Source organism: Bos indicus, chromosome 7 (genome assembly GCF_029378745.1).
Source record: "Bos indicus isolate NIAB-ARS_2022 breed Sahiwal x Tharparkar chromosome 7, NIAB-ARS_B.indTharparkar_mat_pri_1.0, whole genome shotgun sequence".
NCBI classification, from domain to species: domain Eukaryota; kingdom Metazoa; phylum Chordata; class Mammalia; order Artiodactyla; family Bovidae; genus Bos; species Bos indicus.
The window spans coordinates 5,346,196-5,370,566 of record NC_091766.1 but is presented as its reverse complement, the minus strand read 5'-3'; the positions used below and the strand labels follow the sequence as shown (position 1 = coordinate 5,370,566).

At 52.1% G+C, this 24,371-nt stretch overlaps 1 protein-coding gene across 3 annotated transcripts; it reads left to right on the top strand.

Moving 5' to 3' along the window:
• The first annotated feature begins 3,920 nt into the window (after positions 1 to 3,920).
• B3GNT3 (UDP-GlcNAc:betaGal beta-1,3-N-acetylglucosaminyltransferase 3) lies at positions 3,921 to 23,988 on the top strand. Of its 3 annotated transcripts, XM_070792546.1 has the most exons (5): positions 3,926 to 4,065; positions 16,486 to 16,589; positions 17,401 to 17,460; positions 19,140 to 19,756; positions 22,427 to 23,988. In XM_070792546.1, exons 4-5 carry the CDS (start codon positions 19,190 to 19,192, stop codon positions 22,976 to 22,978), a joined length of 1,119 nt encoding a protein of 372 aa, XP_070648647.1. In that variant the 5' UTR covers positions 3,926 to 4,065; positions 16,486 to 16,589; positions 17,401 to 17,460; positions 19,140 to 19,189; the 3' UTR covers positions 22,979 to 23,988. The 3 variants fall into 3 exon arrangements, with proteins under 3 accessions (XP_070648648.1, XP_070648647.1, XP_070648646.1); XM_070792545.1 differs by lacking the exon at positions 16,486 to 16,589 and having other exon boundaries at positions 3,934 to 4,065; XM_070792547.1 differs by lacking the exons at positions 16,486 to 16,589; positions 17,401 to 17,460 and having other exon boundaries at positions 3,921 to 4,065.
• Positions 23,989 to 24,371: the final 383 nt, after the last annotated feature.

The window sequence follows — 24,371 nt, the reverse complement described above, 5'->3', positions numbered from 1 at the left end:
CTTTTCCTGCACCAGGAAGTTTCCTTCACATTTCCAGAGAGGAGAGGAAGAATAGACAGATGGGTAGCAGAGATCTAAAGTTCCTAATGATCTTACCACCACCCCTCCACCCTTACCTAGCCAGTGCAGGGTGATATTGAGGTGAAAAAAGCCAGATATGAACACCCTGAACCCTATGGATACCTCCAGTCCCGTGGGCTGGTGAAAGAGAACATGGACTACAGGAACCTAGTGGGGGATGCCTGAAAGACTTCCTAAGCAGAAGGCATTATAAACGGGGCTTTGAGGTTTGAGTAGAAGTTTTCAGGCTGGCATGGACATGCCAAGCAGAATAATATGAGTTGGCATCCCAGGGGGTGGGCACAGGAGGTGCAAAGACCTCGAGGCAGGATTCCTTTGCAAACCACACACAGCCCTGTGGGGCCAAAAGAAAATGGTGCAAAAAGCAATTAGTGTGAGGCAGCGAATAGCCCACAAACACTGACCGAGGACTTGCAGCCACCTACTGCTGTGAGCAAAACAAAGCTCTTGGAAGCCGTGAGGCTGTGAAGCTGAAAAGACAGGGTTTAGAGCCAGCGGCTGTGTGACTGAGCCAGTAATGAGCTCCCCAGGCCTCATCTGTAACCCAGCTCACTAGGTGCTTGTGAGGAGGTCACATACTTTGAAGAGTGCCTGGTACAGAGTAAGCACTCCAGAAGTCCTGGTGTTCTCTTATTTACTAGGGGTCCCCGGGGGGAAGGTGGGGACCTAAGTGCAGGTGGGCAAGGGGGCCTGAGGGAGGGCCAGAACAAGTGAGGTAGCCAGCATACTGCGGTGGGGAGCAGGTCTGAGCTTGATGGAAAGTCCTGGGTCCGGGTGGACATGTGGGGATCCTGGGTACCTGACCCTGAAGGCCATGGAGATCCCAAGGATGGCACCAGCGCACATACCTTGCTGCCTCCAGCAGGACTTTAGAGCCAGTACAGGTGGGTCCTTCCCCTCACAGGCCCTCGACTCCTCAGCTGCAGGTTCATAGCCCACACTCACCCTAGGTTCCCTAAGTCATGAGCCCCATAAATAAGCTAGAATCATATGTCACAGCCTGTGGGATTGTCCCCTCCCTCCATTTGCACACGTGCATACATGAGTACGCGTATTCTCAGTGGCTTTGAGCCCTCCAGAACAGTCCCTTTGCTAGTCCTGTATGGCTGAAAGGCTGCGGTGCCACATGCACGCTGTGGACCAGAGCGTGAGGAGACACTGGTGTTAATCACGGCTCCGGGCATTATCTGGGTTTGGGTTCTGGCCCATCTGATAAGAAGCAGGAAAATGGTACCTCCTGGTGGCTTTCATTTGCTTTCCTTGGGTCACAAGTGAGGCTGGGCAACCTTTAAATCACGTCGGGCATTTCTGGGTGCGGCCTCTTAAGTGCCCGGACATCCAGAACTGGTGTGACAGGTGCCTATGTGGGAGGGTGAGTCCCAGGGGGGAAGGTGGGATCCCCATTTAAGTGGCCAACCCCAGGCAGGCGGCCCTGTCATTTGGTGATTTACAATGCCCTGGTCTTCTACACCGTGGAGGCCTCCAAACAAAGCAATTAGGAGACCAGCCAGAGGCCACCCCCAGTAGGTGAATGGCCTGAGATATTTTTTTTTTTAATTGAGGTGACATTCACATAACAGAAAGTTAATGATTTAAACAATTCAGGGACTTTCCTGGTGGTCCAGTAGCTAAAAACACAGGGCTCCCAATGCAGGGTCCTGGATCTGAGAACTAGATCCCACATGCCACAGTGAAAAGATCCCTCCCGCAGCCCAATAAATAAATAAAACAATATTTTTTTTAAATACAAAAGAATTTAGTGCCAGATAGCACAACCACAATGTTGTCAACTGTCCCCTCTAGTTCTGGAACATTCCGAACACACCAAAAGGAAATCCATTCCCATTAGCTGCCACTCCCCATTCCCTCCAGGCCCTGGTACCTACTAATCTGCTCTCTGACTCTAGAGATTTGCCTGTTCTGGACATTTCATGTAAGTGGGTTCATACACGAGGCAGTTTCTTTCACTCAGCATCATGAAGTCGCTCAGTTGTGTCCGACTCTTTGCAACCCCATGGACTGTAGCCCACCAGGCTCCTCTGTCCATGGGATTCTCCGGGCAAGAGTACTGGAGTGGGTTGCCATTGCCTTCTCCAGGGAATCTTCCCAACCCAGGGATTGAACCCGGGTCTCCTGCATTCCAGGCAGACACTTCAACCTCTGAGCCACCAGGGAAGCCCATTGTAGCATGTGTCACTGCTTTCTTCTTTGTTGTGGCTCAATAATATTCCAGATTGTTTTCATCCACTCATCCTTTGATGGACACGGGTTGTCTCCACCTTTTGGTGATTGTCTTGATGTACTATAAACAGGGTGTACACCTGTTTGAACACCTGTTTTTTATTTTTAGCGGGGTGGATACCTAGGAGTGGAATTAAATTCCTGGGTCATATGATAATTCTAGTCTGTATTTGAACTCAAGCCCTCCAGCCCCACGGTTCTACCCTGGCTGTAATAAGAGACTCCAACTTCCTACCAGGCCGGCCAGCCAGGCTGGGAGAGCCTGGTCAGCTCCCAGGGCCCACACATTTGGGGAGGGGAGGTTGGGGAGAGGGATGACACAGGAAGGGGGCCCTTGCCTGATGTGGAGGGGGATGGGCAGAGGCACACCCACCAGATCTGTTGTCTGATTAAGCTCTCCTACCCGGCTCTTGTGCAGAAGGAAATGGCAACCCACTCCAGTATTCTTGCCTGGAGAGTCTCATGGACTGAGAGGCGTGGGGGACTACTGTCCAGGGGGTCCCAAACAGTCGGGCAGGACTAAAGCTAAAGCGACTTGACCATGCACACACACGGGGCTTGTGAACGCAGGAAACCCGAGGGGCCCCATCCTTTAAAGAGGAACTTTAAACCAGGAAACCTCAACGGGTTCCATAGTTCAAAGGTTTGTCATTGCGAAAAAGTGCAAGAGCTAGGGTCTCTGGGGCCCAAAAGTGTTAGTCGCTCAGTTGTGTCCGACTCTTTGCGACGCCATGGACTGAAGCCCATCAGGCTCCTCTGTCTAAGGACTTCTCCAGGCAAGAATACCGGATTGGGTAGCCGTTTCCTTCTCCAGGAGATCTTCCGACCCAGGGATCTGATGCCCCCATTTGAGGCAGACATTTAATGTCATCGCTCTTCAACTCCCGCAGAGTAGCTCATGCAGTTGCTCTGTGCTGACCTTGCTCCCCAGACCTGTCCCAGCTGGACGAGCCCGGGTGTAGTTCCTCCATTTTACAGATGAGGAAACTGAAGTGCAGCCAGGACCTGCTCCTCTTCCTCCTAGGGAGAAAATCGCGATGGGGAAGGAAGTAGAGGATGGCTTGAATCACCACCTGGCTTACACCTGTGGACTGGAGCTCTCCTCCGCAACCCGACCCATCTAATGTGCCAACACCAGAAAGTTCTAGACACTCAAACGCAGCACAGGCAGGGTTCGCATCTTGGCCAGCCCCAACCTCAAGAATCTTCCAATGCCAGCCCGCGGCACCCGGACGTCTGGGGGCTCCGGATAGATTATGGAGTTCTGAAATATTGTAACCCCTTGAAGAGCCACTGGGATCAACTCGCCTCCTTGCTCCCCCACCCCACCCCCTCGACACACACACCCTCTTAATAATTTCTTATCGAACACATGTTGGACCAATCCTGGGGCCCTTTGCCAGAGATAGGAAGGCGCCTCTTGCGTATCTCCAGCCTCGGAGTGCTCACTCTCTGGCTCCAGGCTCCCTCAAATGGGGTCTGGGGCCAGGATAGGGTCGGGGGAGGTTAGAAGCCGCGGGGTTGGCGCGATCCGGCCAGTGGAGGGACAGGGGCGGGGCCGGGGAGGGAAGGGGCGGGGCCGGCCGGAAAACCAACCCGGCCCTCCTGGAACGCGGTTCAGCTAGGGTGTGGGGTCCGGCCGGAGGCTTGAAGCCTGGAAGGGCGGGGCCTCGCGCTTAAGTGAAACTCTTCCTCCTGCTCCGGAGCAGGATAAGGGGTCGGAGGCTGGACGGTTGTCTAGGGGTAAGTACTGGGGCCCCTGAGGATCTAGTGGAACTCTGGTGGAGGGGCGGAGTCGGGGCTCTAGGGAAACCTGGACTGGTCCCTGGGGTCGCGGTATCCCGCTGCGTGTACCCTGAAGTGTGGTGGTGGTTTAGTCGCTAAGTCGTGACCAACTCTTGCGATCCCATGGGGGCGGATCCCATGGGGGGAGATCCTGGAGCCCCGGGTCTCAATAACCCTGTTGCCGTCACCCATCGGTAATAGTAGTCGCCTGCTTCCCACGGCCGAATCAGTCCTGGCCTCGAAGGAAGCCTCATTCACGCCTGGGCAATGGCGGGACACCGAGGCCCCTGATCCTGTAAGTGTCCCGTTGCAGCCGTGGTGCACAAAGTGAAGCCACCCTGGACCCCCACCTCCCGCCTTCCTCTTAGGACAGAGTGGGAACCGAACGAAGAGTGGAGTGCGCTTTGTACACGCTGGCCATTACTATTACTGTTATCGTTATTGTTGAGATTGTTAGCACGCTGATTGGGAGGGTCTGTGCAGAAACAGCAACAGCCTTGTCAGGCGCTGCACCTGGTTCCCTCGCGGGACCCCAGCTCACAGTTGCCTTTGGGATTCATTCAGGTCCTGGTCATTCAGGCCTAATTCATTCAGGTCAGCCAGTGCCTGGCTATATAGCTTGCTTCTGATTGCTCCTGCTCTCTGAATGCACCTCAGTGTCCCCTCTGTGGGGCAGCAAAATGACCTAGCTTCCACGAGGATGCCTGAGCGGTTAGCCTGCAAAAGCTTTTATGGTGGGGGCGCTTCTGGCCACTGAAAGACCTCAAGCAACTGACTTGTATGTCTCTGAGCCTTGGCTTCCCTGTATGTCAAGTGGGGCTCATGATGTGGAACTGTGGTGAAGGTGAAATAAGAGCAGCAGCCAAACTGTGGGGCCACAGAAAGCCAGCCATCCCCATGAATATATTAGTAACTATAATTATTACATTGCATCATTAGCCATCTTTATGGCTTCTCCACCAACTTTCCCTCTGGGCCCGATTTTTTTTTTTATGGCCACTTTTCAGATGGAGAAACTGAGGACCTGTTCCCCTTCCCCCCGACCCTCTACCCCGGCCTCTCCTGCCCCTTCTCCCTGCTGCTGCTAAGTCACTTCAGTCGTGTCCGACTCTGTGCGACCCCATAGATGGCAGTCCACCAGGCTCCCCCGTCCCTGGGATTCTCCAGGCAAGAACACTGGAGTGGGTTGCCATTTCCTTCTCCAATGCATGAAAGTGAAAAGTGAAAGTGAAGTCGCTCAGTCGTGTCCGACTCCCAGCGACCCCATGGACTGCAGCCTACCAGGCTCCTCCGTCCATGGGATTTTCCAGGCAAGAGGACTGGAGTGGGGTGCCATCGCCTTCTCCACTCCCTCTCCCTACCCCTACCCTTATCCCCTATCCCTTGGGCCAGGGCCTCCTTGTCCAAATCTGGAATTCAGGACCCAGGGGAAGTTTGCTGGATTTGGAACTCGCCCTGGGGCCACATGGGCTTCCCCTGGTGGCTCAGATGGTGAAGAATCTGCCTGCCATGTAGGAGACTTTGTTTTGATCCCTGGGTCGGGAAGATCCCCTAGAGAAGGGAATGGCTACCCACTCCAGTATTCTTGCCTGGAGAATCCCATGGACAGAGGAGCCTGGTGGGCTACAGTCCATGGGTCGCAAAGAGTCTGACACTGAGCGACTAGCCACACACTTCCAACTGGGGCCGCAGCTTTCTCCCACAGCCCTGTCTGTTCCCAAGGTGGCCGCCAGCATTGGTGGTTTAATGGTGAGTATAGCTGCCTTCCCAGGTGGCCACCATGCCAGACAGGTCTGAAGAGTCCAGAGGAAGAGGTGTGGCCCCTGCGTCAGGCTACTGGGCCCCCACCTCTTAGCTGCGTGTATGAACAGCTCATGTTTGCACAGCCCAGCCCAGACACCCTCCCTTCACCTCTCCCTCAGCCCAGAGTGTGAAGATTGATCCCTAACAACAGAGAGTGAAGATTGATCCTCTGGGTGTAGGGGAGGGGCCACACACCTCTGAGGAGGGGCCTTGGAGCTTCTCTCCTCCAAGCCAGACCGTGGGGAATCCAGACAAGCCGGCTTGGCCCAGGGACCCTAGGGCTGGGCTGGGTTAGCCCAAGGGGAGGAGATAAGGTGTCACTGAGTCTTCTTTTCCTGCCAATGGCCTCTGAGGCTCAGAGTGGGACAATAGTTTGCCCTCCAGCCCCCATGACCCCAGGAGGATGCACCGTGGTCCCTCCACCTGATGGGAATCTGGTTCAGCTTGATTGACCCCCATGATAGGGAAACTCACTACCAACATCACAAACTAAAGGAGATCCCACCAGGTGGTGGTTAAAGGCAGGGAATGGGCTACCACTTAACCTCCCTTGAATGAGTTCCTTGACCTCTCTGTGTTTCAGTTCTCCTAGGAAACGAAATGACGCTAACGTAGCCCTACCCCAGCGCAGGTGCGCAATGCAGGTGGAAAGGCTGCCTGCAAGACCTGCATGTTAACTCTATCTTTGATTATGTTCTCATTCATGACATTTATTGATCGTTGCATGCGAGAAATTAACAAGGCCCGGAAAAGGGCCCTGACCTAGTTTGAGAGTCCTTCAGAAGGTTCCCAGGGGTTCAGTTTCCGTATCAGCCCTGGATCATGGGAAGAGTTGAAGCCTTGATCTGCGATGCATGGCCTGCCTCCCCCAGCCTCAGTTTTCCCATTGAAGAAATGAGCCCAGAGATGCCCTTTGTGGCTTATCCGGGGGCAGGGCTGGCATTTAATCAGGGGCCTATGTCCAGCCTCAGAATCCTTCCTGGGCTCATCCCAGATACCCCGGGCAGTTTCTGCACTAGGTGAGGGCTGGCTCATTCAATGAGTCATCCATTAGGAGCCCTGGGACCTGGAAACAGGACTCAAGGGTCTAAAGGGCATGTGTTGCCCCCTCCCACCCTTTCTTCCACACCCAGGGGTTCACCAGAGTGAATGTTGGGCGTATATTTGCATAAAACCCACTCATACACCTGGTAAGCAATGTCAGCTCATAATGAGCCATTCTTAGAAATTATCTTTACTGGGCTTTCGCTCCTTTTTATTCCTGTTTACAAAAGCAACCCATGGTTCTTGTAAAAAGGGACCAGCCTATCATTGCTGGAAGGCCAAACTGGTATGAACCAGTGAGGGGTCACCCACAGTCCAGGTGGTCAGTGTTCAAATTCCAGCAGCCTGGCCTCTGGTAAGTGGATGCCCTCTCTGTGCTCACCTGACCCCCCACCCCCAGGAACTGGGACCTCCCTGGGAGGCTCACTGAGAGCTACAGAGGCCCATCCACAGGCCAGCGATTCGAACCCTTTCCTGCAAGCACCCCCGACTCCCATCCTTGGGCTTTCCTGGAAAATTGTCTTAATCGATACTTCTGTCCCCTATTAGCCCATCACCTCCCTGACAATGGTAACGGTGATTTGTCTCCCTCGACTTGGCTGGGTGCCTAGAACCTAGAGTAGGGCCTGGTATACATACACTGGGTGTTCACCTCAGAGCTTACCAGATGTGACTAGTGTGCAAGTCATATCAATAGCTGGTGCTGCTCTAATATTGTTACTGTTGGCACTATGTTGGCACTTCATAACTGTGTGTGTGACTTGGAGGAAAAGTCACCGCTTGGTCCTCTAGCCTCTCCCAGGGCTCAGGGGATTATATATACAAATCGGGTTCTCCTGTCACCCCAGAATGTTTCAGGTCCCCATCCCCATACAGATGCCAGCTGAGGGTTGTTGGGGAGAGGAGGAACAAGGAAAGCCCCAGTGGCTGATATTTAGCACGTGCTGAGGGTAACCATGAGTGGTCAGCTGACACCAGGCGGCTTTGGACAGGGGATGCTGAGGCCTGGAGTGGGAAGGGACAGCTGTTTGCCCCGAGTCTGCAGATGGCCAGTAGCAGCTGGGTCAGGCTTTCCTACTCCCAGGGGCCACCATGGCAGCTTCCGAAGCATCAGCTTTCTTGGTCCTCACACCTGCTGGGTGAGAGGGGAACGAGCCCTCATGTTCCTGACTTAAAAACGGAGCCCAGGGCCTGGGCTGTTTGGGAGCACCCGGGACCGGAGGGTAGGAAGTGGGGCAGGTGGCTGTGTGTCTGACAGGTCTGGAGAAGGACCCGGGATTCACCCTCTTCAAACCTCAGTGCTCTCATCTGCAAGTTGGGAGTCTCGTGTGGGAAATCACCTTGACATGACCTCCAAGTTGGCGCCAGGCACGCCTTCACCATCTGTGAACTAGTGCCGGGTGGGGCTGCGGGGCTGGCCCAGACCCCCAAGGATGCTAACCTGGATCGTGTGGCATTCTCACTTCCCCACGTGTCCCAGGGCTTCACTGGTGGCTCAGACGGTAAAGGATCTGCCTGCAGTGTGGGATACCTGGTTTCAATCCCTGGGTTGGGAAGATCCCCCGGAGCAGGGCATGGCTACCCACTCCAGTATTCTTACCTGGAGAATCTTCATGGACAGAGGAGCCTGGCAGGCCACAGTCCATGGGGTGGCAAAGAGTCGGACACGACTGAGTGACTAAGCACGCGTGTCTCAGCCTCTCTGTCTTCCTGGCCTCCCAAGGGACAGTGACAAGAACAGGTGAGAATAGAGGTGCCTGGACCCACACATGCCCGGACCTTGCCACACCTTGGCTGCCGCTTGGGGGTGTAGACAGAGGATGGGGGCTACAGCACTGTTACCAGTGAGAGGGTAACAGGCAGGAAGGCCAGCAGTGTCCAAACGGAGGAGATAGGCTGCAAATGTCAGACGTTTTTCTCTATCTTAAGCGACAGAAGGAAACAAACTAGCGATATTTTTTCCTTCTCTGATGCGGCTGCCACTGGTAAGTCGCCTCAGTCACGTCCAACTCTGTGCGACCCCATAGACGGCAGCCCACTAGGCTCCTCTATCCCTGGGATTCTCCCGGCAAGAACACTGGAGTGGGTTGTCATTTCCTTCTCCAATGCATGAAAGTGAAAAGCGAAAGTGAAGTCACTCAGTCGTGCCCGACTCTTAGTGACCCCATGGACTGGAGCCTACCAGGCTCCTCCATCCATGGGATTTTCCAGGCAAGAGTACTGGAGTGGGGTGCCATTGCCTTCTCCATACAAATTTAAAAAGGAGGTTTCTCTTAAAATACTGTGTTGCCATAATGACACCTGGTTTCACCTGAAGTTAACAAGTTTTCAAACCTTGAGTTAACCGATGTATTTTTCTTATGAAAATGTTTGTCTTAAGCTATGTTAATGTCATTCACCCCAGACTCTGCCTTCAATTCGGTTTGCCTAATGGCTCAGAACCTACTTGACAAACCAGTGTGTTAGACATTGTCCCCTAATCTATGTAAAGGAAACTATTTGTATGGTAATCTGCCCTTCTACAAGATTCAAGTCAATCGTTTTACGGCCCAGGATGACTCATCTGGTGCCAAGATTATTCCAAAATACATTTTATGGATGAGGGGCCTGGTGCCATTCTGAATTTTAAGACATTTCTTTCTTTAATTAACAGACTGCTAGTGACTATATAACATCCAGCTGAAGACTAGCAGGGGGATCCTCTTTCTGCCCCCTTCTGATGCCTACGTCAGAAGCTTTCTCTATCTCCTTTATACTTTAATAAAACTTTATTACACAAAAGCTCTGAGCGATCAAGCCTTGTTTCTGGCCCCGGATTAAATTCTTCTCCTCCGGAGGCCAAGAATCCAGGCATCTTTTCGTGGTTCAACAACAACCTTTCACCAGTGGGGGTTCCTAATTAATTCTGCTGAGTGATTGGCCTCTTTTGCACATCTAGTGTCTCATGAATTTTCAATAAGTTATTAACAAGAAGTACTGTGTATGTATACATGCAATGAATCAATACTGTTCAGTGAGCATGTCTCTTGGTGCCTCGGGGCTGTTTAGTGGCTGGTCCATATCATATTCATTATGATAACATGCATATTCATTAGGGCTTCCCTGGTGGCTCAGTTGGTAAAGAACCCACTGGCAATGCAAGAGACCCAGGTTTGATCCCTGGGTAGAAAAGATCCCCTGGAGAAGGAAATGGCAGCCCACTCCAATATTCTTGCCTGGAGAATCCCATGGACAGAGGGGCCTGATGGGCTGCAGTCCTTGGGGTCGCAAACAGTTGAATACAATTATGATAATATGCATATTCATTAATGCATAACAAATGCACCTTGCAACTCTTAATTGTTGCCTTATAACTATTTCATGTCTTATAAATACTGAGTGTCTCCTGTATAGTTAGTGGGTCATTCATATTTAACACTTCTTGCTCATTAAATACACCGTGAATCTATTTCAGTGCCAGGAATATTTGGCCCTTTCACATGTTAAGAAGGAGTCAGGGATATTCAGTGCTTCTTGGTCCTGCCCCCTTGGCTCCACGGTTGGGCTTGCTGATTTACCAGGACTGAATCACTGCATCCTCTAGGGTCCTGAGTAGGGAACGGTGACAGTCGTTGTCTGCCATGGGGTTAGGCTGAAACGACACGCAAGGAAATAGCCGATACGGGAATTATCATTAGTATTTTTGCCCGTACAACAAACAGCAGCAAGTGTCACCTGGGGACTGAGCTGTGAGTGCCTAGACGCTGGGCCCCATTTCTGGGACTCCATGTTGGCTGGGGAAATAAACAGGAAAGAAGCGAGTAGATTTGTCCAGTGGTGGAGCCAAGGTGGGGTGGTTTAGTTGGGAGGCCGGGGCCTCTCTAAGGAGATAATGTTGGACGGAGGCCTGAAGATCAAGGAGAACCAAGGGAAGAGCAGGAGGGAAGGGCGTCTGAAGTGGAAGGTGCAAAGGCTCTGTGGCAGGGTCAAGCCTGGGTTTTGAGTGCGTGTGTGTTTAGTCGCTCGGTTGTGTCCCACTCTTGGTGACCCCATGGACTCTGGGGCCCACCAGGCTCCTCTGTCCATGGAATTCTCTAGGCAAGAATACTGGAGTGGGTTGCCATTTCCTTCTCCAGGGGATCTTCCCGACTCAGGGATCGAACCTCGGTCTCCTGCACAGCAGGCAGATTCTTTACAGTCTGAGCCACCAGAGGTTGTGTGTAGCTGGAGTGGAGGAGAAGGGGCAGAGGTCATGGGCGGGGGGAGAAGGGGGTTGAGAGCACCCAAGAGAGGGGAGCATTATCGATTCAGTGGACGTGAATTTGAGCAAACTCCGGGAGATGGTGCAGGACAGGGAACCCTGGTGTGCTGCAGTCCGTGGGGTCACCAAGGTCTAGACACGGCTGAGCGACTGAACAGCAAGAGGCAGAGGCCATGGGTCTCAGTCAGGGGGAACAAGAGGCTTTGCCGTGTGCAGTGGAAGAAGCAGGCTCTGGGTGATGGTGAACTTGCAGTGGTGCATGGAAGGCAAACAGCCCCCGGCAGGATTGGCTGGTATTGCAGTGCGGGGTTGGGTGATGGGCCTTGAGAGTCAGCCTGGACATCACTGCTATAACTCTCTACATAGTGGCACTATGAGCTAGAGGGAGGAGGCCCTGCCAAGTGCAAGCAATAGACTGATGTGTTCATCCATCAGATACCCGGGGGGTCTTCCTGGTGTACCTGCCATCGTGTGCCAAAGGCTCTTGCCCAGACCCTGTACCTGGGTCACTTGCTGTCCCATAACATCCCCTTGTGAAAGGCTCAGAGACCTCCCACATTTTCTTCTGCCTGGTCCATTCTTCTCTTTCCCCCACATCCAGGTTTCAATTTGTTTTCTTTTTTTTGGCTACGCTGCGCTGCATACAGGATCTTAATTCCCTGACCAGGGACTGAACCCATGCCCCCTGCAGTGGAAGCACAGCCTCTGAACCACTACACCTCCGGGGAAGACTCAGGTTCTAAATTTTGATTACTCCCTTCATCCTATTTGCTGAACTCACCCACATCCCTGAACCCTGCCAGCCAGCCCCTATCCAGGTCCCCAAATTCTTGCTGCCCTGACCTCTAACTCGGGCCCTGATTGCACTTCCCCGCTCAGCAGCCACAGGGAACATCTTCAAAGCATAACTCAGTCTCTGTCCCTCCCCTACTCACACACCCTCCATGGCTCCTTACCGGCAACACAAGAGCTGTTTCCAGGCCCCATTTCCTGCTCCTCCCCCTGCCATCCTTGGCAACCCTGCCTTCATCTTCCCCCTCCTCCTCCTCCTCCCCCTCCTCGGCTTCAGCCACACCACTTCCTGCCTCTCCCTTCAAAAACCTGAAGTTGTGCCTACCTCAGGGCCTTGGCACTTGCTGCACCCTCTGCCTAGAATGTCCTCCTCCCAGGGCTCTGCCCACGTGATTTCCCTTCATCCTTAAGGGGATCCGCAGGCTGGTCAGGTCCCTTCCCTGCCACGGATCCCTTTGTCTTTGACAGCATTTAACACGGTTGCAACTAAAAGAACCACCTCGTGTGTTGATATCATAAGAGAGGGGCTGACTTGGGCGTGGCTGTGTCCCCAGCATCTTGCACATAGTAGGTGCAGAGTAAATACTCTGTGGCCCACAAGTCAGTGCAACAAGTGAAACAACAGGATTACTGCCTATTCCTAGGTTCACTCACCAGTCCCCCCCACCCACTCCCTCCTTCCCCCCAGCATGCCCCACCTGCTCACCAGGTTCTCAGTCCTACATCAGATGTTTAGCACATGGGTTCCTTGTGACAGATTCTGGAGGGACGTCCAGGTGGGAACTACAGGGTTCCCACCCATCCGGATTCTGTGTTCCAATCCTGCCTTATGCTGAGCCTCATTATCCCCATCTGTAAGTAGGGGTTCTGGGGGCATTAAAGGATCCAGGACCATAAGCCAAGGTTACTGAGGTTGTCCCCACATAGTCAGTGTATGCCAAGCCCTCTGCTACTTAATATAGAAAGTGACCCATTGTGTGTTTATAGGGCAAGGCATGTTCTCAGTACTTCCCTCTGCTAGCAAAGAAATAGATGCCCCAGAGGAAGTGCCTAACCAAGTTCAACTCTGAGCAAAGAGGGACCCTTCAACAAGGAATCGGGCCTCTCTGCTCACATACATTTCATGGCTCTCTATTACCCCCAGGAAAGAACCCCAGTACTCAGTTTGGCATTCAAGGTCTTTATGGGGTCTGGCCCCACCTCTTAGCCTCAGAAATCAACCCCTCTCCAAATTCTGCTTTTCAACCAAATAAACCACATGATTCCTTGAATAGTCTGTTTTCTTTCTCTAACTTGCTTTTGCATTCACCCTCCTATCTGAACGCCCTCGGTGAACTCATATGCGTCCTTCAAAACCTCAGCCTCAATACCCCAATCCATTCTTCTGGCCCAGACCTGAAACCACAGGTGTCTGGATTTGTCTCCCCAAGTCTGAGAGCTTCTGGAGGGCCAGGCCCAGGGCTGAGGCTTCTCAGTTCCTCCAGAATCTGTTTGTTGAATGAATGAATGTTTCATATGTGTGCTTTGGGGTAAGAGACTACAACACCCTTCTTAGGACTGAAGAACTTGGAGACAAAGTGGGTTTCTGCGGCAATGCAAGTCACCTGCTGGGCCACCTTAGGATGACTCTCTGAGCTTCACTTCCCCAGCTATGGAGTGAGGGTGGGGATTCTCCCAGAGTTATTCAGACCCCCAGACTTCAAAGTGAGCAGCTATTTCGGTTTCTACAAGTCCGGTCCTTCCCAGTCTGGAGAGGGTAGACAGCAGAATTTTGGGGTGGGGTGGAGGGTCAGAGAATTGAAAGCAGGCCTGAGAGGAACTTCTCACCAAGAAGGACTTCTCACCCAGCCCCCCAACAAAGGTCCCAGAATTGCTGCATAGCTGCTTGGAGGAAGTAATGCCAAGGGATTCCCCAACTGGGCCCCTAAGACCCAGTCTTTCCCACAGTAGGTGTGAGGTCATTACCTCTTTAAGAAAGTAAAGCCTATAAGGGGAGATTGGGGACCACGTGGGGTACCATCCACTGAGATACCCAGCAAGGTATTCTGGATCAGTGAATCCCCAGTACTCTCAGCCTGACTGAAAGGGAGCCCCAGGGGTTCTTTTTTATGCCAATCTGGATGTGGGATGTTGTGAGTTCGGAAATATTTCCTGCTTGAAGTTTCAAGGGGCCATGAGTCAGCACTGAGGGTGACCTTGGTGGATGAAAAAGGGAAGGAGAACTGGGGTGCATTAATAGAGGTCTAGTGTAGGGAGAAGGGGAAATGAACTTCCATCCCCTCCCCTGCTCCCAACCTGAACTCTCAGATCCCAGTCAGGAGACTCACAGAGACTGGGAGATGGAGTCTCTGTAAGCTCCCTCCATTTTAAGAAGAGATCTGGCAAGAAAAAGTTGGGAATGCAGGTAGCCAACAAAGAGTGAATGTTTCATATGCAAAGAGTTCTTACAAGTAAAGAGGAAAGAAAGTGCAAGGAAAAGAACAAGCATTAATGGAATTAATTAGAACCAAATGACCACCCTCAAGAGGTTCTCTTTTGCCCGGACACTGATCCCTGTAATATGAGCCACTTAGTCATTTTATCCCTTCTCATTCCTTCCCCCTTCCCAATGCCCAGGTTTGGCTGAATTGTTTTTCTTGTTTAGTGGCTAAGTTGTGTCTGACTCTTTTCTGACCCCATAGACAGTAGCCTGTCAGGCTCCTCTGTCCGTGCAATTTCCCAGGCAAGAATACTGGAGTGGGTTGCCATTTTCTTCTCCAGGGGATCTTCCTGACCCAAGGATTGAACCCCTTTCTCCTGCATTGGCAGGTGGATTCTTTATCACTGAGCCACCAGGGAAGCCTGCTGAGTTGTAGGTATTCCTATTTCACTGAATTATTTTTCTTTGCTATGGGAACTAAACACATTCCCAGCTAAGGGATCTTTGGCCATTTAGGTTTGATTTTCTATTTAAATAGAAATAAACACTAATAAATCTCAAATACTCCATCCAGGGAATTTATCTAAACCTATATCAAGGTTCTGTGTCCAGCCCTCATTCCCCTCTTTGAATCCATCCTCCTTTTCAATTCTCTATTCCGTTTCTTATTTATTTAAATAAGACCAGGATTTCTCAATCCTGACAACATTGACGTTTGGAACTGGATCATTCTCTGTTGTGGGGGCTGTCCTGTGACCTGTAGGATGTTCATTTAAGCAGCATCTCTGGCGTCCGCCCACTCCATGCCATTAGCAGCCCCATATCTCTACCCTCCCCCAATCATGACAACCAGAAATGTCCCCAGACGTTGCCCAGTAAATATCCCCTGGGAGCAGAATAATCCCTGGTTGAAACTGATTTAGACTGTAAATGAATTCACCCTCTGAATGAAGGTGTCTGAGTTAGAAGTTGGGGTCCCATGTGTCTTCCAGCATCTGTGCGTCTCTGGCCACCAGTGTCACCAAAGAACATTGTGACATCTGTCGTCTGATTTTTGGTGACTTGGGCTTTCTATTGCAGCTCCTGAGTTTTTTGCCCCCATCCTTGGAGCTCAGGAATCTGCCAGGTTTGCCTGAAACACTCCTTTCTTGTGGTCCACTCTGAACTCAGGCTCCTCTTCAGCTCAGGAAAATGTCCTTCTTGGATTTGTTCATTCTTGCATCACATTTGTCATTTCCAAGATTGTGATATGTCCTTTTAGGACTCACAGACCTGCCCTCCAGATGATGAAACCACCCCTTCTCAGGCCGGCAGCCAAGCCGGGGACACACAGCAATAAGACAGGCTCTGTGCCACGAGCAGACAGGGTCCCTAGCTACTCAGACTCCACTGACTCATCCGCACCTCCGGGCCTTTGCACTTGCTGTTCCTTCCCTGGTATCCTCCTGCCCTCCTCCCACATCCACCGACCTCAGCCATGCTGGCTCCTCTGTGCCATTCACATCCCACTTAAATGTCATCTCAAAATCCACACTCCACACACACCAGACCCCATTTCCTCCCAAGTCATTTCACTGACGTTTTTATTTAGTGTTTATTCCCCCCTGGAGAGTGTGGGTCCCAGAGTGGCAGAAATGTTGAGGTAACCCATGCCTGTTCATCACTGGGTCCTCAGCTCCCAGGAGGTGCCTGGCACATAGGACAAGCACTAAATATTGGCTTGAATGAATGTATAAAGTCATTCCGAGAGTCTATATATACGTTGGTATGTTTGGCCACACTGTGGGGTTTCCAGGATCTTAGTTCTCCAGCTGGGATTGTGCACTTTGCAGTGGGAGCGAGTAGTCCCGACCAGTGGACCACCAGGGAAGTCCCAAGAGTCAATATTTTTTCAGAATCTTTGGCATTTGAGCATTCATTCATTCGTTCAATACTCATTTACCCAACACCCACTATGCACGAAGCACAGTTCTGGGGGCTGGGGATAGAATGGTGAACAAGACATTTCATGGAGCTCGTGTTCTGGTGGAGAAGATGGATGAAAAGCAGTACCTTTTTAAAGTTTTATCATGTATTTTAGGAGATGAAAGGGGCTTCCCTGGTAGCTCTCCTGGTAAAGGATCGGCCTGCAATGCAGGAGACCCTGGTTCGATTCCTGAGTCAGGAAGAACTGCTGGAGAAAGGGTAGGTTGCCCACTCCAGTATTCTTGGGCTTCCCTGGTTGCTCAGGTGGTAAAGAATCTGCCTGCAATACCAGAGACCTGGATTTGATCCCTGGGTTGGGAAGATCCCCTAGACAAGGGAATGGCTACCCACTCCAGTATTCTGGCCTGGAGAATTCCACGGACTACATAGTCCATGGGGTCGCAAAGAGTGGGACACGACTGAGCAACTTTCACTTCACTTCAGAAGATGAAAAGCGCTGTGGAAGACAGAAAAAGTGGGCTGAGGTGGAGGATCCGGGGCTGCCAGTGAGACGATGTGTCCTGAGGAGGTGTTCCTGAGACGGGGACATTTGAGCAAAGACAGGAAGGGGGTGAGACAGGGAATGTGTGGAAATCTGGGGAATCGGGCAGAGGAGACAGCCTGCGCAGAGGTCCTAAGGCAGGACCATTTTTGAGGTCCTCAGCATGTTTGAGGTTAAAATCCCAATCACATTCTTACATAGGGTTAATTCCCATTTAACGCTGAAGCTCAGAGAGGTCAAGCTTCTTTCCCAAAGTCACACAGTAGAACTTGTAGAGTGGAGTCTGAGCCCTTTCTTGGGGACATACCTGGCCAGACAGTCCTTGGCTAGGCAGTGTGCAGAGATAATGATGGGCACATTGGGGAAACGACTTCATGGATCAGGGAAGGAAGCCCTGTCCCCAGCACCAGCACGCTTTTGTGGCTCTAGATAAGATGGGAAACTCTTGCTCTTAGGGAAGAGCTGGTTGAAGTTGCTTAGAGCTGGAGGGGCCTAGGAGGATCTGCTGACTGCCCTACGGTGTTTCAGGTGCCAAAGGGGAGAACGAGGGGACCCCAGACCAGCACGGACTTCCTGAAGCAATCTGAGGTAAATGCTGAGGTTCACATAGTCATTCAACAAACACTGGTCGAATGCCCACTAGGTGCCAGGTGCCAGGAGCTCTCCTCACACCCGCACAACCCAGTGACTTGGGGGTTGCTCACGTGTCTCCTTTATAGCTGAGGATACTAAGGCCCCAGGTATGAAGGGCACACAGCCAGGGAGTGACGGAATTGGGATTGAAACCCAGGAATGTGGCTCCAGGGGGCACCTTTTTGAGATAAGCCAGTAAGCGTTTAATGGATCGGTAGGTCCTGCCTTGGGTCTAATTTAGCATTTTCATGCTGTTCATCTTCACATTTAGGGCCGGAACACAGCACAGATACCACCTTTTCAGACAAAAGGACATCAAGGGAGTCCAGGGAAGCCTGGGAAAGGATCTGAACAGGAGACCAAGGGCTCTGCATAGATATGGGAAAGGAACTCTTCTAGGAGGAGGGGTTTTGATGGATGAACAAGAGTTTGCCAGAAAGAAACTAAGTGAACTTACTTTTATTCATAAATTATTCATTCAGACACTCCTTGCTTCCCCTGTGTGTCTGCCTCATGCTGGGCAATGCCAGGACCCTCAAGGAGCCCTCAGGCTTAAGAAATCAAAGTCAGATACAGACACCCTCATGGAACCATGACTGAGCCAGAGAGGGCCATGGGACTAGAGGTGGTGAATAGGGAACCAGGACTCTTCCTGAGGGGTCAAAGAGGGCTTCCAGGAGAATGGATCATTTGAGCCCAGAGAATGGATCATTTGAGATGGGCTTTAGAAGAGAAACAGGAGTTTGCCAAAGAAGATAGCATTGTTTGAGACATGCTGAGCCTGAGAGGTCTGTGAAGAGCCAGGGCCCATGTTCATTCAGCTCAGTGTGTGTTAGTCCCTCAGTCACGTCTAACTCTTTGTGACCCCATGAACTAGAGCCCACCAGGCTCCGCTGATTATGAGATTCTCCAGGCAAGAATGCTGGCGTGGATTGCCATTCCCTTCTCCAGGAGATCTCCCTGACCCAGGGGTTGAACCTGAGTTTCCTGCTTTGGAAGAAATTCCTTATCAACTGAGCCATCAGGAAAGTCCATGCTCAGCTCACAGGACCATTAAAAATAGTCATGGGACTTCCCTGGTGGGCCAGGAGTTAAGACTCTGTGCTTCCACCACAGTGGGGAGCAGGTTCAACCCCTGGTGGGGGAACTAAGATCCCACATACAGTGCCCTGCTACCAGAATGTAGAATGAGTGATGGTTATATCAGAAGCTCAGAGCTTCCTGGAGGGGCAAGTGAAAAGGGAAGCAGAAAGGATCCCAGCAGCTCTCAGCTACTAAAAGGGGAGTTCTCTGTCTCTTTCTCTGGGAGGCTCCTGAGCCATCTCTGAGGCTGGAACATAAAGAGGGCCAGGTTGGATGTCGAGGATTCTGGGCACACTGAATCTAGGAGGCTCACGTTGGCATCTCCGTGCCTGTTTTCTCTGTAAATATTGATCCCCAGTAGGCCCTGGGCAACAGTCAGAGCCAAATGGGGTACTGGAGGGGGTGGGGGGCAGGGGAATCTCGGGGTAGGTTTCAGCATTTTACCGACTTGAGCAACTGTAAGGCTGCAACCAGGCGCTGGCGTCCACAGGTAGCTCGGGAAAAGCGCTTGGCCCCTCTGGCAACTGTTCAGCGACTGTTATTGTCTGCAGGAGCTCCCCAGGGGTCTCCTCGGACCACTCCGGAACTCCGGTGGACCACAATGAGGTGTTCCCGTCCCCTGCGGAAAGAGGCGGGCCTGGCTCTGCTTCTAGCCACCTTCACCCTCCTTCTCTTAAGTCTGCACTGGTCACCACCCACCTGCCCCCACCTGAAGGAGCCGCCGCGCGCCCCCAAGGCTCCTGACTGGCCCTCACCGCACTTCCGCGCCCCGCCCGCCCCTTGCCAGCCCAACACCTCCTTGATGTCCCTGCCGGACTTCGCAGGGCAGCCGCCGCACATCCGCGACTTCCTGCTGTACAAACACTGCCGCGACTTCGCGTTGCTCCAGGAAGTGCCACCCGACAAGTGTGCGGACCCTGTCTTCCTGCTGTTAGTGATCAAGTCCTCGCCCAGCAATTACGAGCGCCGGGAGCTGGTCCGGCGCACGTGGGGCCGTGAGCGCCAGATTCTCGGTGTCCAGCTGCGCCGCCTCTTCCTGGTGGGCACCGACTCCAACCCGCTGGAGGCGCGAAAGGTCAACCGGCTGCTGGCCATGGAGGCGCGGACACACGAGGACATTCTGCAGTGGGATTTCTATGACACATTCTTCAACCTCACGCTCAAGCAGGTTGCCTGGGGGTGGTGGTGGGGGGAGGGGCGGGGGGGGCGGGGTGTCACCTACTTGGGGCCACCTGTCCTTCCTGCCCGAAGTTGCTACCATCTCCTCTGAGGGGTACTAGAGACCAGAATCCCCCTCACCCCCAGCCCCTCTACTGTCCTTATAGTGATCTGAAGTCTTCTTTATCCAGGAAAGGCAGGGAGAAAGGACAGTGTGGTATGAGCTTGCAAGCCTGGCTTTCCAAGCCTTGATGACCTGGGTTCAAACGTCTTATTTGCTGTTTGCCCTAGATGATCATTCACTTCTCTGTGCCTCAGTTTCCTCATCAAGGAAATGGGATATTAATTGGACTCATTCACCTCTGAGGGCTACAGTGAGGATTATATGAGGTTTTATTTATTTATTTATTTGGTGGTACAGCATGCAGGATCTTGATTTCCTCCATCTGGGCTCAAACCTGCGCCTCCTGCAGTGGAAGCTCAGAGTCTTAACCACTGGACCGCCAGGGAAGTCCCTGAGATGATATTATATTTATAAAGTTCCTAGGCCAGTGCCAGGTAGGGTTTCCCAGGGGGAGCTAGTGGTAAAGAACTCACCTGCCAATGCAGGAAATGCAAGAGACCTGGCTTTGATCCCTGGCTCAGGAAGATCCCTTGGAGGAGGGCATGGCAACCCACTCCAGCATTCTTTCCAGAGAAATCCCATGGACTGAGGAGCCTGGTGGGCTGTAGTCCATGGGGTCGCAAAGAGTCGGACATGACTGAGCGACGTCCCACAGTGGGGAACACCAGACAGAGCACACTTTGTTTCTTTGTTCTGGTCTGAATCCCTCTGAGGCTCAGGTCTGTGCAGTAGATATTCAACAAAGACCTTTCTGATGAAGAGAAACCATGAGAAGTCGAGGTCATCTTGCTCATGCTCAGAGGAGGAATTGAAGGCTCCAAGGACCCAACCAGCTTGGGGGGGTAGGAGGGATGGAGCAAGCTGAGTAGAGATCCAGGTTGAAAGAGACCCAGTGCAGATTCCTGCTCATAGTAAGTACAGAAAGGTCTGGGTTCAAGACCTTGAACAATAGACCATCTCTGTTGTGTGACCTTACTCAAGGCGCTTTCTCTGGAGAGCCTCTATTTTCTCATCTGTAAATGGGGTTGAAGACCACACCTGCTTCCTAAAATTGTATTAAGGATTCAAGGTAGGGCAGACACTGAGCAAGTACTGGCATGCAGCAATAGTTGTTACGAAGGTTACTAAAGCCAAGGTGGGCAGAGGACCCAGAACCTCTTAATGCAAAACATAACAGCCTGTGATAAACGTCAACTTGACAAACATGAATCCAGAGTCTACGAAGTGTTGACCCCCTCCTGGGTGCTGATGGCATATAGGAGAGACACAGCTCCCACCCAGCGGCAGTCCAGAGTCTGGTGGGGGAAGTACTGAAGCGTTAGTTGCTCAGTCATGTCTGACTCTTTGCAACTCCGTGGACTGAAGCCTGACAGGCTCCTCTGTCCATGGGATTCTCCAGGCAAGGATACTGAGGTAGGTAGTCATTAACTTTTGCAGGGGATCTTCCAGACCCAGGGATTGAACCTGGGTCTTCTGCATTGCAGGCAGATTCTTTACCATCTGAACCATGGTAGGGGAAGTAGATGTTATATAAGAATCATACAAGTAATTCTGTGATGGCAGTGCTTGGCAAGGCAGAGTGAGAAAGAATAGCAATAAATGTAAATAAGACAATTTTCAAGCACTTCTTGGTACATTCAGTTCAGTTCAGTTCAGTCGCTCAGTCGTGTCCGACTCTTTGCAAACCCATGAATCACAGCACGCCAGGCCTCCCTGTCCATCAGCAACCCCCGGAGTTCACCCAGACTCACGTCCATCGAATCAGTGATGCCATCTAGCCATCTCATCCTCTGTCGTCCCCTTCTCCTCCTGCCCCTAATCCTTCCCAGCATCAGAGTCTTTTCCAATGAGTCAACTCTTCGCATGAGGTGGCCAAAGTACTGGAGTTTCAGCTTTAGCATCGTTCCTTCCAAAGAACACCCAGGGCTGATCTCCTTCAGAATGGACTGGTTGGATCTCCATGCAGTCTAAGGGACTCTCAAGAGTCTTCTCCAACACCACACTTCAAAAGCATCAATTCTTCGGCGCTCAGCCTTCTTCACAGTCCACCTCTCACATCCATACATGACCACAGGAAAAACCATAGCCTTGACTAGACGAACCTTTGTTAGCAAAGTAATATCTCTGCTTTTTAATATGCTATCTAGGTTGGTCATTACTTTTCTTCCAAGGAGTGAGTGTCTTTTAATTTCATGGCTGCAGTCACCATCTGCAGTGATTTTGGAGCCCCCAAAAATAAAGTCTGACACTGTTTCCGCTGTTTCCCCATCTATTTCCCATGAAGTGATGGGACATTACAAAGCATCATCTCTGAAGATCCCCAACACTCCAGGAGGTAGGTCTTATGACAAGTCCTGTCTGGGAAGTTGAAAACTGAGGCACCGAGAGGGGGCTGTTGGTTGCAAAGATCATCCCACAGAGTGAATTACTGAACCCAGGTTAGCCTGACTGGGGGCTACTGGGGTGGCCGATAGGGACCCAAAGCCGATAGCCCAGGCATCAAGCCCTCATGCCCTGTCTACCACCCCACCCCCACCCCACCCCCGATCCTTGCAGGTGCTCTTCCTACAGTGGCAGAAGACACGGTGCACCAATGCCAGCTTTTTGCTCAACGGGGATGATGACGTCTTTGCCCACACAGACAACATGGTCGCCTACCTACAGAGCCACAACCCTGACCACCACCTCTTTGTGGGCCACCTGATCCACGATGTGGGCCCCATCCGGATTCCATGGAGCAAGTACTACGTGCCAAAGGTGATCATGGAGGAGGAACACTACCCGCCCTACTGCGGGGGTGGTGGCTTCCTACTGTCCCGCTTCACGGCCACCGCCCTGCGCCACGCCTCCCGCACCCTGGACCTCTTCCCCATCGATGATGTCTTCCTGGGCATGTGCCTGAAGCAGGAGGGCCTGGAGCCTGCCTCACACAGTGGTATTCGCACAGCTGGTGTTCAGTCCCCTTCCAGCCGCCTGTCCTCCTTTGACCCCTGCTTCTACCGAGAGCTGTTGCTGGTGCACCGCTTCTTACCCTATGAGATGCTGCTCATGTGGGATGCACTGAGCCAGCCCAATGTCACCTGTGGCAGGCAGGGACAGGTCTACTGAGGTGGTGTCGATGCCCCCAGCCTTGAGGCTACTATCTCCATCCCTATGGAAAAGGCAGCATCTTCCATCCAGGAAGCTGAGACCTTTGTCCTCCTAAGTAGGCGGAGCTAGGAGGGTACTAGGGAGGGCTTGATGAGTGAATCATCTGGCCAGTGAACTCCTACACATCCTTCAAAACCTACCTGGTACTACCTAGACCATGTTCCATCTTCCTCCCTAGATTCTCAGCTGGAGGGACCGTCTCTTTCCATGGCTGTTAAGGGCAGAAGCACTTCTGCTCAGGTCCCAGCTACTGCTGCTACATCCATTCCTTTTCAGTGTCCCACCTCCTAGCCCTAACTTTCATCACGGGCTGAACCCTAAGCAGTGGCCAGCCGCTTCTCGGTCATGAACCTGCTGTGGTAGGTGAGTTCTGGCCATGGTTCAAGGCCAATTGAGAACTTCTGGGTCCACACATAGCTGAAGGGAGAGGGATTTTTCAGCTAGAGAGAGGGTTACTGTTCTCCATGCCTCTCCAGATCTTGGACCCCTCAGATGGTGGGAGGGGCCAGAAAGGCTGTGAACGTGACTGCCTCCTCCCCGTTTATGGCGTCAATCGCTCTAATAGTGGGAATATTGAGCAGCGGAGGGAGGCAGCTATCTGTCTCAGGCTATGGGAGCTCAGAGTTTCTGGTGTCCCTGGCAGGGCCCAGCACCCACATCTGTGCTCCCCAAGATTTCAGGGAAGAGTAATGAAGCCAGAGGGGTTCTCACTGGGTCCAAGTCCTGCATACACACTCTTTTGTGCCCAGAGAAGGGGGATATCCAGGTATTTGGGACGCCTAAGTTCCCAGTCTGGCCCCCACCCCAGTGTGTCTCTCCCACTGAGGAGATCCAAGTGAACTGGTGACCCCCCACCCTGCTACCCTCAAACAGGTGTCTGAAATGGGCTTCACAGGAATTGGGACGGTGGCAAGGGGGGTCTCACTGCAGAGAGCAGACCTCAGGGAATAAAATGTTTCACAAAAGAATTTGAGGTCTTTTGTTTTCACAGTGATTTACAAGTTTTAAATCAGATCAGTCTACATTCATCCTTAAAATCTTATTTCCAGAAGAAAATATACCCCAGTAAAAATAGGGCATGGATGAAGAAGTTATAGACCTTCTGTCAGGCAGATCTCACGTTATCCCCCCACCTGCTCACACACCCTCCATGGCTCCCTATTGCCTTCAGCTCGTATTGTTGCAGGAAGAGGGACACCTTCCAGGGTCTGAGAGTGAGCTCTTGTCTAACATTTGGAAAGGAACTGTCCGAGGAGACACGTGTGCTGACAAAGCAAGAGACTTTGTTGGGAAATGGCACCTGGGTGGAGAGCAGCAGGGTAAGGGAATGCTGGAGAACTGCTGTGCCACG